General features: G+C 50.9%; 7 protein-coding genes across 7 annotated transcripts; 4 read left to right on the plus strand and 3 right to left on the minus strand.

The window, feature by feature from the left end:
• Positions 1-682: 682 nt before the first annotated feature.
• On the plus strand, positions 683-1760 carry A1O9_00423 (uncharacterized protein; the record flags this gene model as incomplete). Its single annotated transcript, XM_013409587.1, has 2 exons — positions 683-745; positions 798-1760. 2 exons carry the CDS (start codon positions 683-685, stop codon positions 1758-1760), a joined length of 1026 nt encoding a protein of 341 aa, XP_013265041.1.
• Positions 1761-1916: 156 nt separating this feature from the next.
• On the minus strand, positions 1917-2711 carry A1O9_00424 (uncharacterized protein; the record flags this gene model as incomplete). Its single annotated transcript, XM_013409588.1, has 1 exon — positions 1917-2711. The coding sequence occupies one exon, from the start codon at positions 2709-2711 to the stop codon at positions 1917-1919; it is 795 nt and encodes a 264-aa protein (XP_013265042.1).
• Positions 2712-5084: 2373 nt separating this feature from the next.
• Positions 5085-6261, plus strand: A1O9_00425 (uncharacterized protein; the record flags this gene model as incomplete). The annotated part of the gene is made up of 5 exons (XM_013409589.1): positions 5085-5213; positions 5310-5389; positions 5446-5520; positions 5611-6010; positions 6097-6261. The coding sequence occupies 5 exons, from the start codon at positions 5085-5087 to the stop codon at positions 6259-6261; spliced, it is 849 nt and encodes a 282-aa protein (XP_013265043.1).
• Positions 6262-6953: 692 nt separating this feature from the next.
• A1O9_00426 (uncharacterized protein) lies at positions 6954-7567 on the minus strand (the record flags this gene model as incomplete). Its single annotated transcript, XM_013409590.1, has 3 exons — positions 6954-7110; positions 7166-7355; positions 7417-7567. The coding sequence occupies 3 exons, from the start codon at positions 7565-7567 to the stop codon at positions 6954-6956; spliced, it is 498 nt and encodes a 165-aa protein (XP_013265044.1).
• A 1501-nt stretch (positions 7568-9068) lies between these two features.
• A1O9_00427 (40S ribosomal protein S18) lies at positions 9069-9507 on the minus strand (the record flags this gene model as incomplete). The annotated part of the gene is made up of 2 exons (XM_013409591.1): positions 9069-9366; positions 9422-9507. The coding sequence occupies 2 exons, from the start codon at positions 9505-9507 to the stop codon at positions 9069-9071; spliced, it is 384 nt and encodes a 127-aa protein (XP_013265045.1).
• Positions 9508-10301: 794 nt separating this feature from the next.
• On the plus strand, positions 10302-11942 carry A1O9_00428 (uncharacterized protein; the record flags this gene model as incomplete). The annotated part of the gene is made up of 1 exon (XM_013409592.1): positions 10302-11942. One exon carries the CDS (start codon positions 10302-10304, stop codon positions 11940-11942), a length of 1641 nt encoding a protein of 546 aa, XP_013265046.1.
• Positions 11943-14026: 2084 nt separating this feature from the next.
• A1O9_00429 (uncharacterized protein) lies at positions 14027-14944 on the plus strand (the record flags this gene model as incomplete). Its single annotated transcript, XM_013409593.1, has 1 exon — positions 14027-14944. The coding sequence occupies one exon, from the start codon at positions 14027-14029 to the stop codon at positions 14942-14944; it is 918 nt and encodes a 305-aa protein (XP_013265047.1).
• Positions 14945-15732: the final 788 nt, after the last annotated feature.

Consider the following 15732-nt stretch of genomic DNA (forward strand, 5'->3'; position numbering starts at 1 on the left):
AAGCCATCCGCTCGCCATTACAGTTGATGGCCTGTAAGAGGCGAAACTCTTATTCATTACCCCAAGAGCCTCATCAAAGGAAGGACTTGCATATTCTCATAGAGACGAGTGAAGTGCTCTCGTCCCTAACGCCAGTCGCAAGGCCCCCTGCAGGATGATATTCCGGTAGGCAGCAATTATTTATCCGACGCATCATCACTGAATGTATCCATGTCGCATGCTCAACCGAAGGATTACGAGCTATTTGCGAAGTATTTCTTCGAATTTCTTGAACCTCGGCTCACTGAAGTACCCTAGAGAGCAGACGTGGTAAGATTGGCTGGCTCGGAGTTGAATTGTTCCACTCTTATGAGAACAACGCCTAACTCCATGTTGGGGTGCATTCCTAAAGCATTGCTGAGAAATACGGGAATCAAAGTGGGGAAATCATTTCAAACAAGGCCATCAATACGTTGAATTCTGTTTCTTAACAGATGGACGGAACTCGGATGCTGGCGCATATCTGTTCCCCTGAACGGGGCACTGCGCCATCCAGATCCGAGAGCGTTGCGCCCCGGCTTATTACCATATCAAGGCTGCTAAGGTCAACTGCTCTATACTACAAATGGGAGAATCCTCCCATTCGTTTTCCATTTTGTCTATCCTTTTGAACCAACATCGCAGTCAAGACAAGGAAGGGACAATGGCACCTCGGAGTAAACAAGAACTTGATGCCCTCGCTGTCATTGATCCCGAGATCGATGCCGTAGGAGACATCCAGAAATCCTCGAAGCTCATTGCGAACTAACGTATCCAAGGCTCTTAAATCAGGCAAACTTCCCATCCCGTCCTTCGACTATTCAGACCGTACAAATGTGATATCCCAACTTCGTGCTCTCGAAGCCTCCTTCCCAATACCACCAGCCATTGAGCCTGTCTTGGAAACGGCAACGAAGTATACAACACGAGACAATCAAGAGCTGAACCTGTTCGTCTTCCAACCTGCTCAGAGTTCCAACAAACCCAAGCCATTGATCATCTTCTACCATGGCGGCGGCGGCTCCTTGGGCTTTGCTTACAGTGCGGCGCCATTGGCACGCAACCTGGTACTTCTCCATGACGCTGTGGTCATCAGCCCCCAATATCGACTTGCACCCGAGCATCCATTCCCGACAGGACCCAACGATGCTTGGGATGCCTTCGCATACATTGCCACTAACGCTGCCACCTTCTCAGCTGATCTAAGCGTCGGGTTCATCGTCGGCGGAGTCAGTAACGGCGCCGCCTTGACCAGTGGAATCGCGCTTCGAGCTCAAGAAGATCCGGCTTTGCCGAGGATCACAGGCCTGCTTTACTCTGCACCTGGCTTCGTCGGCTCTGCAGACTCTGTGCCTGCAGAGTACAGAGATAGATATCTCTCACGCACGGATCCGCGCTGTCTGACTGCCCCTATCCTGTCTGAAGATTTGAAAGCGGTTTTCAATGCCGTCTATGGCGCTCCGGAAGATCACCCGCTGTACCGAGCATTCAACGTCCAACCGTTCTCAAAGCATGCGGAAACCGCGCCCAAAGCCTACTTTCAGGTGTGTGGAATGGATATCCTACGTGATGATGCATTCGTCTATGCGAACATATTGGAGGGATTAGGCGTGCAGACGAAAGTAGACGTGTATCCCGGCACGCCGCATGTTTTCTGGGCCGTCTTCTCGTGGATCTCGCAGGCCCAGAAATGGAAAGAGGATACCGGGAAAGGCGTGGGCTGGTTGCTGGGGAGAGCTTGAGGTAGGGTTGTTGTAAGAATCAATGTCAGTGAGCTTCGCTTCGATCTGTCTATGGGTGTACTCCTTCCTTATACCTACAGTGGTCATCAGCCTCAACCCACATCCAGTCTGAAAGTCTGCTCCTGTACCAGTGCAGAAACCCTTTGGCCGAGAACCCTACAACAGAAACGTACCGCCATCGCTCCTGATCACCGTGCCCGTGACATTTTTATCCTTCATGACGTACAGGAAGCTCTCTACCACGTCTTCTACACTTCCCACCTTCCCAGTAGCAACCTTGCCAGCCATAGACTGCAGAGCTCTTTCAACTATTTCTCGATCCCCGAAACTTGCCTCCCATAGCTCTGTTTCGACCGGCCCAGGGCTGATCAAATTGACGCGGACGGGTTTCAGTTCGAGCGCCAGCGCACGCGTCATACCATGTAATCCAGCAGCATATGAAGCAATAACGCTCCAACCTTTATTTGGCTTCTCGGACACCGAACCCGTGGTGAGCGTGATAGAACTCGCGGGCCTCGGCGTCAAACACTTTGCTCCGTACTTGGTCACAAAGTATGGGGCAAGGAAGCGGACCACGCCCGCATTTCTCATGAATTCAAGGCCGACTTCTGCGAGAGGCTTCGGACTCAGTGGGCCGCCGGCAGTGAAGATGATGTGGTCGATTTTTCGGTCGATCTGAGTGAAGAGCTTCTCAGCGTTGCTTTCAAGAGTGGCTTCATCGCCTAGATCACACGAAATGCCTGTGATCTTGGTTTTCGATTCGGGGTACGAAGCTTTTAGGCGAGAGACGGCCGAGTCCACTTTTGAGGAGCTTGAAGATGATACGTATAGATGTGCTACATCATGTTCGATGCTTGCTTCTGCGAGTCCGAATCCAAGTCCTGAAGTGCCGCCGATAACAAGGACGGTGGTGTTGGCTAGCTTAGAAGTGTATTTGAGCTGCGCTGCCATTTTGAATATCTGTGTAGCTGGTTTTGTCTCTGGCGTTTGGAGACAGGTTAAAGATCTGTGGGCGCCGTATAAATACCTCGATGGAGGCGGATATTGATAGACGAGATTATCATCGCTATTATGGCATCATCATGATGTGGGGCGCGTACACCTTTCCATCAAGGCTATCTAGATCCCCTCAGAATGGAAATAATAGCAATTTCACCTTATGTCCGGGTTACTTCTAGGAAGTTAGAAGAGAGCGACATCGGCCCGTGACCATCGCATTAAGCTTAATAAACAAAAGCTTTTGACAAATGTCCGCACGGAAACAGCCTCATTGCGGATCTTGCAGAGAGGAGCCGGAGAGACACGCTGGATGACAGTGTGGATGATCGAGCGGATATGGACTTTTGCACCGGAGATAGAATTGATTGTTCCCGACAAGCGCTCAACGCCTACCGTCGAATTACCAATCCTGCACTGACGATTGTACGTGGGTGGACTGTCAATTCATGATTCAGTTGAGATGGCGACATGTTTGCTTTTTGAAGCATAGCCACACTCCTTGAGAAGACGGCGAACAACGAGAGCGAAGGCCCCGGCCCCTTGACCTGCTTGTTCTTACCGAAATTGGATGCTGGGAGGTTCTGTCTCCCCTACAATGAACAAGGATTCTCAAGCATTCGTATTGTAATTCCAGTGTACATCTCGATATAGACAGAGTCAAAGAAATTCAAAGTCCTCTGAGGGTGCCACTTCCTGCAATCAAGTACGAGTGTCGAGCCCACTCGCAAGTCGTTATGTAAAGATGTGCAAAGTTTTATGCCACTGTCGGTCTGTCAGCGATCGGAGGCAGTAAAACCCCAGCACAACAACCTCCAAGTCCAAATGATGGTTCTACTTGGGCGAACGCTGTCTAAAGAACCGATCCTGGCTAATTAACCAGCTAGTTGGTCTACTCGCTACGGTGTGTTCTCGTTTGGTCAAATTCAATCGCTAATCCCACGGTTGCCTCTTTCAAATCGTCGAGCGTGAAGACTTGGGAGGCTCGGCATGGGCAGTTCGTGTTCCTCCCGAGGAGCGGACCCAACCAAGGTCATCGACATGTCATTCTGCTAAGACCATGCCGCCCTGGCATTCGCGGGGTTCGATTCAATCAGAATCGCAGTCTGTACAGCTATTCATAACCAAGTACTGGGCATCGCCCTAACTAGAGGCTGAAACGGAGTCTCGAATGAGACCGGGCTTTCTTTTTGGAAAGAGACTCCAACGGTTCCGCAGTAGCTCCTCCACTCCGAGATCACCTGTTCCCTGCATTCTTATTATTGCATTGGCGGTCAACGACCTCCCCATCAAACCCCCTCCTCTCGACGACCTGACCAGTCCTCAGATGACACACACTTCGCTTAGAAGACATTTTCTCAAAAAATGCGAATCGAAGGAGAGTGGTGGCTGGGGCCCCATGCCATCCTATTCCTCATCTGGATCTCATCCCCAGCTTCAACTTCCTCGATCGTTGGTTAGGCTTGCGGGGAAGACTCTTCTCTGCCATCTGATCCACCGGGGACTACGTACTCGATATTCCGCGTCAAGAGACCAGAAGCAAACCCACCGTGTCCCAAGCCTCATCCATGTCTTCGTGGATGTCATCGGCTTTAGCTCCACCTACAGCCAGTGCTCCACATGCTTCTGATTTCGAAGGATGAATCCGCCTGTGAGCCAATGCGGAGGATGCATCCGTCTTGAACCAGGCTCTGAAGCCGCTTCCAAGTGTTATGTTAGGATTGATGACGGGCCACACTGCTTGCGGGGTCCATCCGCCTGCTTGACTGCTTATGATGGTCCAATCGTGCCTGACGATCGAATCCTGAGGCTGTCCCGGAGACGCCACAGGACCTAACCATTGGCTTTCTTCCCAGGCTCCTACCGGATACATCTCCTCTTCTTGGAGCCTGGCACCTATGCCACACGATTCCAGGATCTCGTGCGAGAGGTGAATTAAATGGAATTATTTTTGTGACCGATGGGTTATGCCAGTGTCGTCGGTGTCAGGCTCGGCAGTTGACCAGGGCCACTCCCTGAGATGCATGCTGCCATGGACTTCCTTACAGGGCCCTGTCGCTTCAAGGTCAGGTAGTCCACCGCCCCGGAAGCCCCACGTGGATGGCCTCAAATTGTCGAATGTTGTGTTGACGGCTTGAGATGGGATAAAAGACAAGTGGCACGGGGAAGAAAACCCAGGTGGCCCTGGGTGTCTTTTGGCTCTCTAGTTCTTTCGACTAGAGTCTTCTGCACGACCAGGCTCGTCCAGCAAACAACCTATTTGAAAGTTCACTCGCGCCAGGTGTCTCTGTTTTGTTCAGGAAGTGATCCTCCGATTGTTCTTTCACAATGGCGACCCTAGAACATCACCACCACACCCCACCGTCGGAGGCAGATATGATCTCCGGCGAGAAACCAGGCTTGTCGCACACGGTTTCTGCGGGCGCCATTTCCATCAGTCCAGAGCTTTTTGAAAAGGTGTGTCAAGCCAGCGTCAACTCTAGAAGAAGTCGGGACATAGAACAGCTGGTCCCATCCTTGCCAAAGCACTCATTGACTCCAAGATCGATCTAGCTATACTTGACTCCTAAAGTTCCTCACGCCGGCGACAACATCAAACGTTTCGCTAATCCAACACCTCTCGGGTTTGTCGGGTAAGCTCTTGGATGAGCCCGAATGACATGTAGAGATTGTGCTAAAGTCAGGCCAGCTTCGTCATTTCCACCATGACATTTTCGATGGTAATGATGGGTTGGGGCGGAGCCGCTGGACTTTCGCCTGTCGTGTAGGTTCTTCACTGCCCCGGGCTTTTAGAGATGCACGTCGACGAAGCAAAGTACACACAGTCCATTTACTGACATTTGACTTTAACAAGTGGGATATTCTTCTTCACGGGCCCAGTCCTCCTGATCCTGACGACGATCTTCGAATGGATCATGGGTAATTTCTTCCCGATGATGGTATGCGGCCTGTTCGCGGTCTTCTGGCTCTCGTTCGGTGTGCTCCAGCTCCCGACACTGGGCCTGGCCACCCCGTACTCCGCCGATGGCACCGACGCCATCACGGGCGGCGCGTCCAAGGAATACAACGCCGTGATCGCCTTGTACCTCCTCGTGTGGGGCTTCGCGCTCTTCACCTTCTGGATTTTCACGCTCAAGACCAACACCGTCTTCGCGCTGATTTTCCTCTTCGTCACCCTCGGTGCATGGGTCCTCTCCGGTGCATACTGGAAAGTCAGCACCGGCGACTACGACCAGGCCCAGAGACTGCAGAAGGTGAGTGCTGTCTTGTAATGCCGACAGAGAACCTCAAAAGAGGTTTCAGTTTTCGTTCTTCTTCTGACCAAATCCGTGACTCACAGGCCGGAGGAGCGCTACTGTTCATAGTCGGGTGTTTAGGTTGGTACATGACGTTCGTGATGATGGCTGCCGAGATGCGCCTCGCCATCACTCTTCCTGTCGGCGATCTCAGTCACTTCTGGCCCCGAACTGATGTCGAAATGGGCAAGGCTGAGAAGGAGTCCTAAGCCATCTCTTCACGACTCAGAGACCCGTTTCATCGATCCGGGGAGAATAAGGGGCTGTGTCGTGGAAAAATGCAGTATCTTACCGGGATAATGGAGAGATGGAAAGTCTGATAGTGTGAATTTTCAGATTGGAGATGTTGGCACATTTGTGAAGGTCGAAGGAGGAGAGAACAAAACATTGCAAACAACCCAAAGCCCCCAGAATCATCTTTATTAATACCTTGGACGACGATACCCAGATTAGTCAGTGGAATTCGAAGCGTTATCATGAGGCGACACCAGTCAAAGTGGGTCTGGGATCATCCTCCGATTTTGCATTAATTACTCTATAGTTTCCACGGCATCATAATACCGATTTGAATCATCTGTTTTCGTGCTTCATTCAGACCATTCGATAACTTTGTGAAGGTCATCCGACATTCGTGGGGGTGCTTGTCACATTACAGTTTCCTCTTCATGCGTTGCCCGGTCATTGCAATTACTGACATACACCAGCATTGCAAGATTTTGACTCTGACATGAGCCGTTCTTCTTTCATTTCCCACCACACACACACAGGGATCTGCACATGTGGCAGCAGTTTCGGTGAGTTTCGGGCGTAATACCAAGGAGAACGGCATGATAATGCGCCATCCTCCTTCCGTTTTGTCAATCCTCCGGTACATGTCTCCACGAAGTTGAGTGCACCAGCGTCAAGCAATAGCCCTGGTAACGTTTGCGAGGATGATTGCTCCAGTGTAACTTCCACATTCAGCTTGAGACAAGTTACACTGGTAATGTTTGGTGCCAGGATACGTGACATTCAGCGGAGCGAACTTGGTCAGCACGTTGTATGGATACTGGCCAACGCTTTGACAGACGTCAGTCAAACTCGAACAGTTAGGGTCTGTTATTCAATCCGCACCTTTCATCAATGTACGTATGTTTCAAGTCAAGGGAGAAGTTCTGTACACCGTACCACGAGATCACTCGAACACCAAATGTGCTGTTATCACAGGTGTTCTGCCACATGACAGGGGGCGATAGCCCGACAGCCCATTCGACACCACACCGATTGGAGCCAAGCTCTGGGGTGTCTTGATCTTGAAAATCAACTAAGTCTTGTCAGCGACAGGGGCTACAAAGTGGCAGTGAGAAGTAGAAGTCAATGCTCACATGAGATGAGAGTGCTCTGTGTGGAGGTCGGGTCTGCTTGGAAGGGTGAAGAAGCAATCACATTGGATATCTCGAAGTCGCCCGAGAAAGCCGAGGCAACGCAGAAGCACAATGAGGCCGCCAGCATGAAGAGAGCGGCGAGGTGAGGCATAGTGGCAACGTCGTGCCCTTCCACCGGCAACTTTCTCCCGGTCACTACTGGAAGCTAGAAGCGAAGCCCAGCCCTGTGGTTATGATGAGCAGAAGTAGGAGGATCCTACGAATTCGAAGAGGCCAGAAGGGAGAGGTGAGAGAAGTGAGGACACAATGGCCACCAGAATTTGAACCATGTGCGAGAAAGGTTGGGAAAGAGGAAGGAACGACCCTCATATATATATGTCGCTTCTCTGTCCCACAACTTCTGAGCGATCGGCATAGTCTTTGCTCGCTTCGTGTTCTCTTTGTAGCAGTTTCACCAGCTATTCGGGGCCACAAACATCCATGATCCTAAGTCAGTTGGTGTTTCTCTTTCTTTGCTCCCGCCATCCATGGAATGAGGAACCCTGGACGACAAACAAGGACCAAGGGACAAGGCTTGGCAATCGAGGAAAGTCCATTTGTCCAACTTGACTTTGCTTGGTTTGATCTAAATCCATGTTTCCAGAATCCTATCTTGCTGGATCTGCAACTGAGACACTGCATGAGAGAGGTAGCTGGGTTAGCAATGAGATCTCCCTGGTATGGGACTGAGAACGCTGCGAGTGGCGGAAAGCATTGAATCGCGATCATACTGCATGTTTCCCACTCCTCGTCCAGGTCCTTGGTTAGATGAATAAATCATGGGGTTGGGGTGCCAGCGCTCCGGAGAATACGGACTGCAAGAAAGTGTCTCCTTGGGTCACACAGCCTCACAGTGTTGTATGTCACCTCAAATCCAAGACCAAGACATGCAATCAGAACACTGACTGGATCATCGAGGAACCAGCTCTCCATGGGTTTTTGTCTTGTTAGACCTTGTCCCCCTGTATCGAATGCTGGCTCCGAGACAATATCTTCACAATGAGGCCAGACGGTGGAAGACGTAGCATGGAAGTAGTACGCACTTTCTCCGTCCTGGCCCCGACTCACACAACCATCGCTAGCTAATTCGGGTGTGATCTACTGCGGAACTAATACCCTGTTTGATTGATTGAACGGTAAAGGAAAGGCCCGCTTGAGCACAGACTTGAGGTCAAGAAGTCCAATACTCACCAGGCTTCGTGTGGGATGCCTTGCAGCCCTGATCATTGCATCGCAATAACATCGTTACAAGAAGAAATACCCCTCCTCACGTGCCCCGGTGGCTTGCTTGGAAAGAATCTGTGGGTGTCTTGTTGTCATCACGCCGCATGAAACGATCAAAGGCGATGCAAACAGTTCCTACGCACATCAGGTGGGCCACAAAGCGGATAGTGTAGATGGGATGAAAAGTAATGTGTTTGAACTTTCGCCATGCAATTGCCCTGGAAGCCTTCTAAATGTCGACTCCCATCAGTATGTGTGGAATCGTATCACCATCATCATCAACCCCCAGCCATGTCGATTTTGATTGTTAATCGCCACGCAGGGCTTGGACTGTATTTTTGTGATCGACCGAAGACCGCAACACCACCATCAGAAGTGAGACCAATCGTTTAACCCTTCTTTTTGCTGACACCAACAGTGCGACCTCTTCGGCCAGTGGTCTTGGAATGTTGACCTCTAACACGCAGGCCCCAGTAGTGTCGCAGACCACGATGGGCTCGGATCTTCTTCAGGCGCTCCAAATCCTCACGCAGCTTGCTCTCCATGCCGTTGGCCAGTACCTGGGTGTTTTTGCCGTCGACAATATCGCGTTGTCTGTTAAGGAACCACTCGGGAATTTTGTATTGTGTAGGGCTTTGGATGATGGTGACAATTCGCTCGAGTTCTTCGGTGGTGATTTCTCCAGCACTGTATTTAATCATCAGCCTCGTTTTCCAGATCAATTCCTTTCGTTCGGCCCTACCGCTTGTTCAAATCAACATCGGCTTTCTTGCAGACCAAGTTGGAATATCGACGACCGACACCCTTGATTCGGGTCAAGGCGTACATGATCTTTTGCTTTCCATCGACGTTGGTGTTGAGGAGACGGAGGATGAACTGGACTGTGATTCAGATGTCAATACCGGGATCCTACACGAGGGGTTTGGTGGTTCGCACAGTTCGACTTCTCTCCGCTGACGAGAGCTATTGACAAAGTTAGCAAATTGAAGTTCTCAATTCAAGATTCACAGGGAGATGAGGCGCAATATCGTTCAGGTGCGATCTTGTAGACTTCCGAGCGTCTATCACAGCTTTCATCGTTCGAGGGAGACTTACACATGATGGGCGAGTCTCTCTTTTTCTCGAGGTTGTCGACAATTGAGATGCTTGATGTGTCAAATGCCCTCAGAAGTTCTTTCAGCGATTTGCACTGCGAATTGTGGGAGACGAAAATGACCTAGTCCGCAAGTGGGATAGCATGCTAGACGTCTAGCTCTTGGCATTTGAGTCCTCACGTGAATAAGCGCCGTCACGTGGACTCTGACATCACTACTTGAACCATCTCGCTGAAACCTCCGACTCACCGAGTGGTCGCCGTTGCCGTAGCAAGCAGGCATCTCCGTTTACGCCTCCAGATCCTCAATCGTCTTCCTCCTCCTTCGACCTCCCTCTTGTCGCCTCTCCTCTTCCAATATCATCTATCTCCTTTATCAAATCATTTTTCAGCTTGAAGCTGAACTCAACATCTTCTGTTGGCTTTTGGTACAGGGCGAGTCCCCCGTCAATCCCCCGTCCATCCTTATCGCTGCTGCCTTGACTGGTTGAGCAGTCGAACTCGTCTCACTCTCCCGATTCATTCGATCATGAGGGCTCTATCCACAGCGTTGCTGGCCGGTGTGGCCACGGCTGCCATTGCACCCCAGCAACAACCTCTCCAATTCCCCAAGACATTTCCTGTAGAAGCCAAAAATGTCCTTGACAAGCAACTCCACAATCTGAAGGATGCTCTGAAGGGACTTACTGCGGAGGCGGCCGCCATTTGGGATGAAGTCGCTATGATGTATCCGGAAGATATGTCTGCTGCCAGCTTCTTTTCTTCACCCAAGAAACATAACCGCCGACCCGACCATGAATGGGATCATATTGTTCGGGGGGCAGACATTCAAAAGATTTGGGTTGAGAATGCTGATGGTGAGAAAGAGCGCCACATTGATGGCAAGCTTGACACCTATGATCTCCGCGTCAAGTCAGTTGATCCTAGCGTGTTGGGCGTTGACCCAGGTGTGAAACAATACTCGGGGTATCTGGATGACAATGAGGACGACAAGCATCTCTTTTATTGGTTCTTTGAATCAAGAAACGATCCCAAGAACGATCCTGTGGTTCTTTGGTTGAACGGCGGCCCTGGTTGCTCCTCGCTGACCGGTCTCTTCCTTGAACTCGGCCCATCTCGCCTTACTGAGAAACTTGAATTGGTGCATAACCCTTATTCATGGAATGACAACGCCAGCGTCATCTTCCTCGACCAGCCTGTCAATGTTGGTTATTCGTACTCGAGCTCCAGTGTGTCCAACACGGTGGCAGCTGGCAAAGACGTCTACGCTCTGCTAACTCTATTCTTCGAGCAATTCCCCGAGTACGCACAGCAGGACTTCCACATTGCAGGAGAGTCATATGCGGGCCATTACATCCCCGTATTTGCTTCTGAAATCGCATCACACAAGAAAACCAATATCAACCTGAAGTCAGTTTTGATTGGCAATGGTCTTACCGATGGGTTGACTCAATATGAATATTACCGACCAATGGCTTGCGGTGACGGTGGCTGGCCCGCCGTACTTGACAAGCAGTCATGCCAAGCTATGGATAACGCCCTCCCCCGCTGCCAGTCGCTGATCCAGAACTGCTATGACAGCGAAAGCGTGTGGTCTTGTGTCCCTGCCAGCATCTACTGCAACAACGCTCTCCTTGCGCCTTATCAGCGTACTGGCCAAAACGTCTACGATGTGCGTGGAAAATGCAAGGATAGCAGCAACTTGTGCTACCCTGAACTCGGATGGATCAGCAAGTGGCTTAATGACAAGAGTGTGATGAAGGCTCTGGGAGTCGAGGTTGATAGCTACGACTCTTGCAACTTTGACATTAACCGCAACTTCCTATTCCAAGGCGACTGGATGCAACCCTTCCACCGACTAGTGCCAGGCCTTATCGAGAAGTTCCCAGTTTTGATCTATGCAGGTGATGCGGATTTCATCTGCAATTGGCTTGGCAACAAGGCCTGGGCTGAAGCCCTTGAGTATCCTGGCCACAAGGAATTCAAGGCTGCTGAGACCAAGGATCTCCGGATCGACGGCAGCAAGAAAGGACGAAAAATCGGAGAGGTCAAGTCTCATGGAAACTTTACTTTCATGCGGATCCATGCAGGTGGTCATATGGTTCCCCTTGACCAGCCAGAAGCCAGCTTGGAGTTCTTCAATCGATGGCTCGCAAAGGAATGGTTCTAGATCAGTCAGGGACCATTTGATATGATGCTTGGAGGTGGGGAAGCATATTATCGAGTCATGGGTGGACATGTCTTCGTTCGTTGGACTACTGTATTGGACCCGGCGGATGTACTCTGGCTGGGCAAGGCATGCATGGCTCAGTCAAGACTGGCGGTTATTACACAATTGTATGTGCTGTGGGTCGCTGTAGGTTCAGTCATGATGCGTGTATTTGCAGAATCAATCTACTAGATTTCCCTTCGAGATTTGAATCCCGATGACATGGTGAAAGACCTGGCTCGGTCAGGGCTCTCTTCTCGTCGTTTTGTTCCTGTGTGTGCCAGTGCGAGCGCAAAGAGAACAATAGTCTGATGTGCCATGGCGCCCACAGTAGCTATTCTGGGCCAGGCATGAGATAGGATGGGCCGATGGAGTTGGTTTGGTGATTACGCCGCAGCAGCAGCGCTTCGAGTGTGGATGATGCAGGGCTCTATACAAATGCTATTACTCGTACTGTTGTCCAGTGTCCACACGCGCACTGACAAGTCCAGCGGGAGCCAGAGAGAAAGAATGCCACCCATGTCCATCTCTATTCTTAGGTGTAGGTCGTCTCGTAGGCCATTGGGCCAACCTGCAGGTCGTTGTTCAATAGCCTGAATCCCATGCGTCCAATCACGCCAATGAGCACCTGCATAAGCGCCCAGTCTCTCATCCTCTCCATCCTGTTTCCTGGGCTTGTCCTTTCTCATCATCGCTCCCCATTGCTCTCTCTATCGCTCACTCTCTCTACGCGCCCGACCCATCTGTCCGCCTCCACACCATGGACCTATCTTGTCTCTGCAAACAAACTGTGCTGCAGCACCGTATCACACAGTCGAAGGCCGATCTGGCCAACCCGCTCCTCTCTGCTTCCACCACAACACCCTCCATGGCCAATACGGTCACTCTTGGATCATGCATCTGCCTTGGCCATGGCATTTCTCGTTCAGTGCTCCACCAGGTCTGTTCCATCTAAATATTGCCATCCCCAGTCTGCCCGTTGCCATGATTCTTTTCCTCTCTTCACACAAGCAAGCCTTGTTAATTCTGGTCGTGCGGTAACGAGCTATTCCCGAGATTCTTTTTGTGCTTCATCTGCGAAAGATAGTGTCTGGTACACTATTGATAATTATCCCAACACCAATTCAAACCACCATAATATCAATATCGCCTTACCTTGTTGCCTTGTTTACGAGCTGTGCTCATAATCTTGCCTCAAGACCAACAACTCGTTTTTGGCAGAAAAACCACTTCAGACCCCTAAAGAATCTTACACCATCTTTTGACGAAACCTTCATCGTTGCTGGCCAACGATCATTTTCCGAAAATTAATAGCTCAATACCTCGTCGCACCTGACTTGCTGTGCACTCTCAACAACTAGTCCTTTCAAGCCTGATACTTTTTGTTGTTTGTTTCCCCATACTCTTGCATAATACTTTCCCTGTCGATTCAAGCCAACAAGACCAAGTCGCCTCCGAAGAAGCTGGTTCGTTGATCTAGAAGGAAGAGCGTCAGTTCATTGCACCGCTCTCGTCCAACAAATCAAGCCTTGTCAAGAGCAACCTCAGACAGTTGCTCTTGACTTCAACAGCGCCTCAAAAACGCTGTCCTCGCATATCAACACCATCTTCTTCGCCTCAGCCCTCTGTTCAACCCAGTGTTCCTGGCCGTTTGTCGTCGTGATTGCAGGTCAATCTGAGCAACATAACAGCACCTTTCACAATCTTCCTAGATATCCCAACTATCTGTTGAGGAAGCTCTGCCGATCATCACGGCCATCTCCTGGTCGTAACCTGTCAATCACATCGCTACTTCATCCGCCAGTCAGGGACTCTGATTTTTACGGGACTTCGGCTTGGTCCAATCGCCTTTTTACTGCACCGCAAAATATACTTTTATTCTCAACGATTGCATACGACCCCCCCAGCTCTTCAGCATCTTTGACGATATCAACGCACAAGAATAGTCTCTACGACAAGCATTTCCTTCTTTACGACAACCTGAACTAATAGTCAACTTCAAAAACTAAAACAGTCAACAGAAAATCCCTCGAGATTAAAACATCATGTCTTCCCCCGCTGTTCAGCTTTCATTCACCCTTCGCACCTCTGCCAATGTTCGCACCGTGCATCTTCTAGGCTCATGGGACAATTATAAATCACAACTCCCGCTGTCCGTGGTCAAAGACGCATCTGCCAAGCCAGGAAGCTGGAAAGGAACCTTCCGTTTCCAGGGATCTAACGCACTCAAGCTCGGCAGCAGATACTGGTATTACTACATCGTCGACGGATACCACGTCTCTCACGATCCAGCCAAAGAGTTTGTCACTGAGAAGACCACTGGTCGCAAACTCAACGTCATCGACGTGCCTGGAGGCGACAAGAAGGCCGCTCGCCCAACAGTTGATACTCAAAATCTCTCCAAGCGACACTCTCGTGACATCCCAACAGGCCGTGCTTTGAGCCCTGGCAAGATCCAGCACCCGAAACCGACCAAATCGTATGCTAGTCGCGGGCTCCGAGAAGCAGACTACGACACATCTCCCGTGGACGACCTTGAAGAACGCTTTGCTGGTTACCGCATCAGCTCGGCGGGCGGCTCTTCGGCTTCGCCATCTGACCTGTCTGACTCCAGCTCCAGCTCCGGCACGGCTTTCAGCAGATCGTCACCCTCGAGCATGTCAAGCGCTTCTGACCACTCATGCCGCTGCGAACGCTACGGAGTGACCAAGTCAGGACAACGGGTCAAGATCGACTGCGGCGGGAAACGCTGCGGTTCATGGTCTTCTAGCTCAAGCGAGTGTGAGAGCCAAGAAAGCGACGACTCGTCCGAGGATGAACGCGAATATCGAGCTCGTGTGCGACGCGAGCAGGAGAAGAAATCATCGTCTCACGCCAGCCACGGCCACGGCCACAGCAGTCGCGAAACCAGACGCCCTGAGGAACCCCGACGAACCGTCGTTGTCGAGAGGAGACGGAGATGAGCCCAGGGGCCAGGCGGGGCCATCGAGCCGGATCTCATCCGGTGCAATTTGTGTTTTATTCACTCTCTAAATGCGAATCGTTACGTTTCGTTTTTTTCCTGTTGACGCCCTCCAAAAAAACAGACAGATTGTGTGGTGATGGTAATAGTCCCACCTTCTCTCCAAAAGAACGGCAAATATCCTTGACGTCGGACTGAGTCACGATCAGATCCCCCAAAAAGACTAACCTCAAAATCTTGAACAGGCCAAAAAGTGTGTCTTTGCCAACCACCCCAACCACTTCGACTGCTTCAGGAGGATCAACGGGATGATTCGGCCCCTTTGGGCTGTGACATGACCATCAGACCTGCGTCTTCTGCAGAGAAGGTCGAGCAAACCTGTGTGTGAGCGAGGCAGAGTGAAAGTCTACGAGATTGTGGCATGGTGACTGCGTGTGCGGGCGGCGGGCAAGTGCTTGAGACGGCACGGCAGATAGGGAGATAGGGAGGGAGGGAGGATGGCGAAGCCGCAGTCGATTCAACGAAGCCTGAGGGAAGAGGACGGAGGGCATAGGCATATACCGTACGAGGAAGAGGAGGATATCCCCCAAGGGTCAACGATGTCCATGGCCAGAGTGCTCTGATTTCTAGTTAGACATCTCTTTGTCAATTGTCGAAGTCTTGTTGACTTCACCCTGCCTCGCTACATGGGTAGTTAGGCGGGCCCGTAGAGAGAGGTCGCTGAATGCCAGACGACAACACGTCCATGCTTGCATCAACAAATATTCATGCTACTGGTCCCCCCCCCCC

The sequence above is a fragment of the Exophiala aquamarina genome, assembly GCF_000709125.1.
Source record: "Exophiala aquamarina CBS 119918 chromosome Unknown aczIA-supercont1.1, whole genome shotgun sequence".
Taxonomy (NCBI): domain Eukaryota; kingdom Fungi; phylum Ascomycota; class Eurotiomycetes; order Chaetothyriales; family Herpotrichiellaceae; genus Exophiala; species Exophiala aquamarina.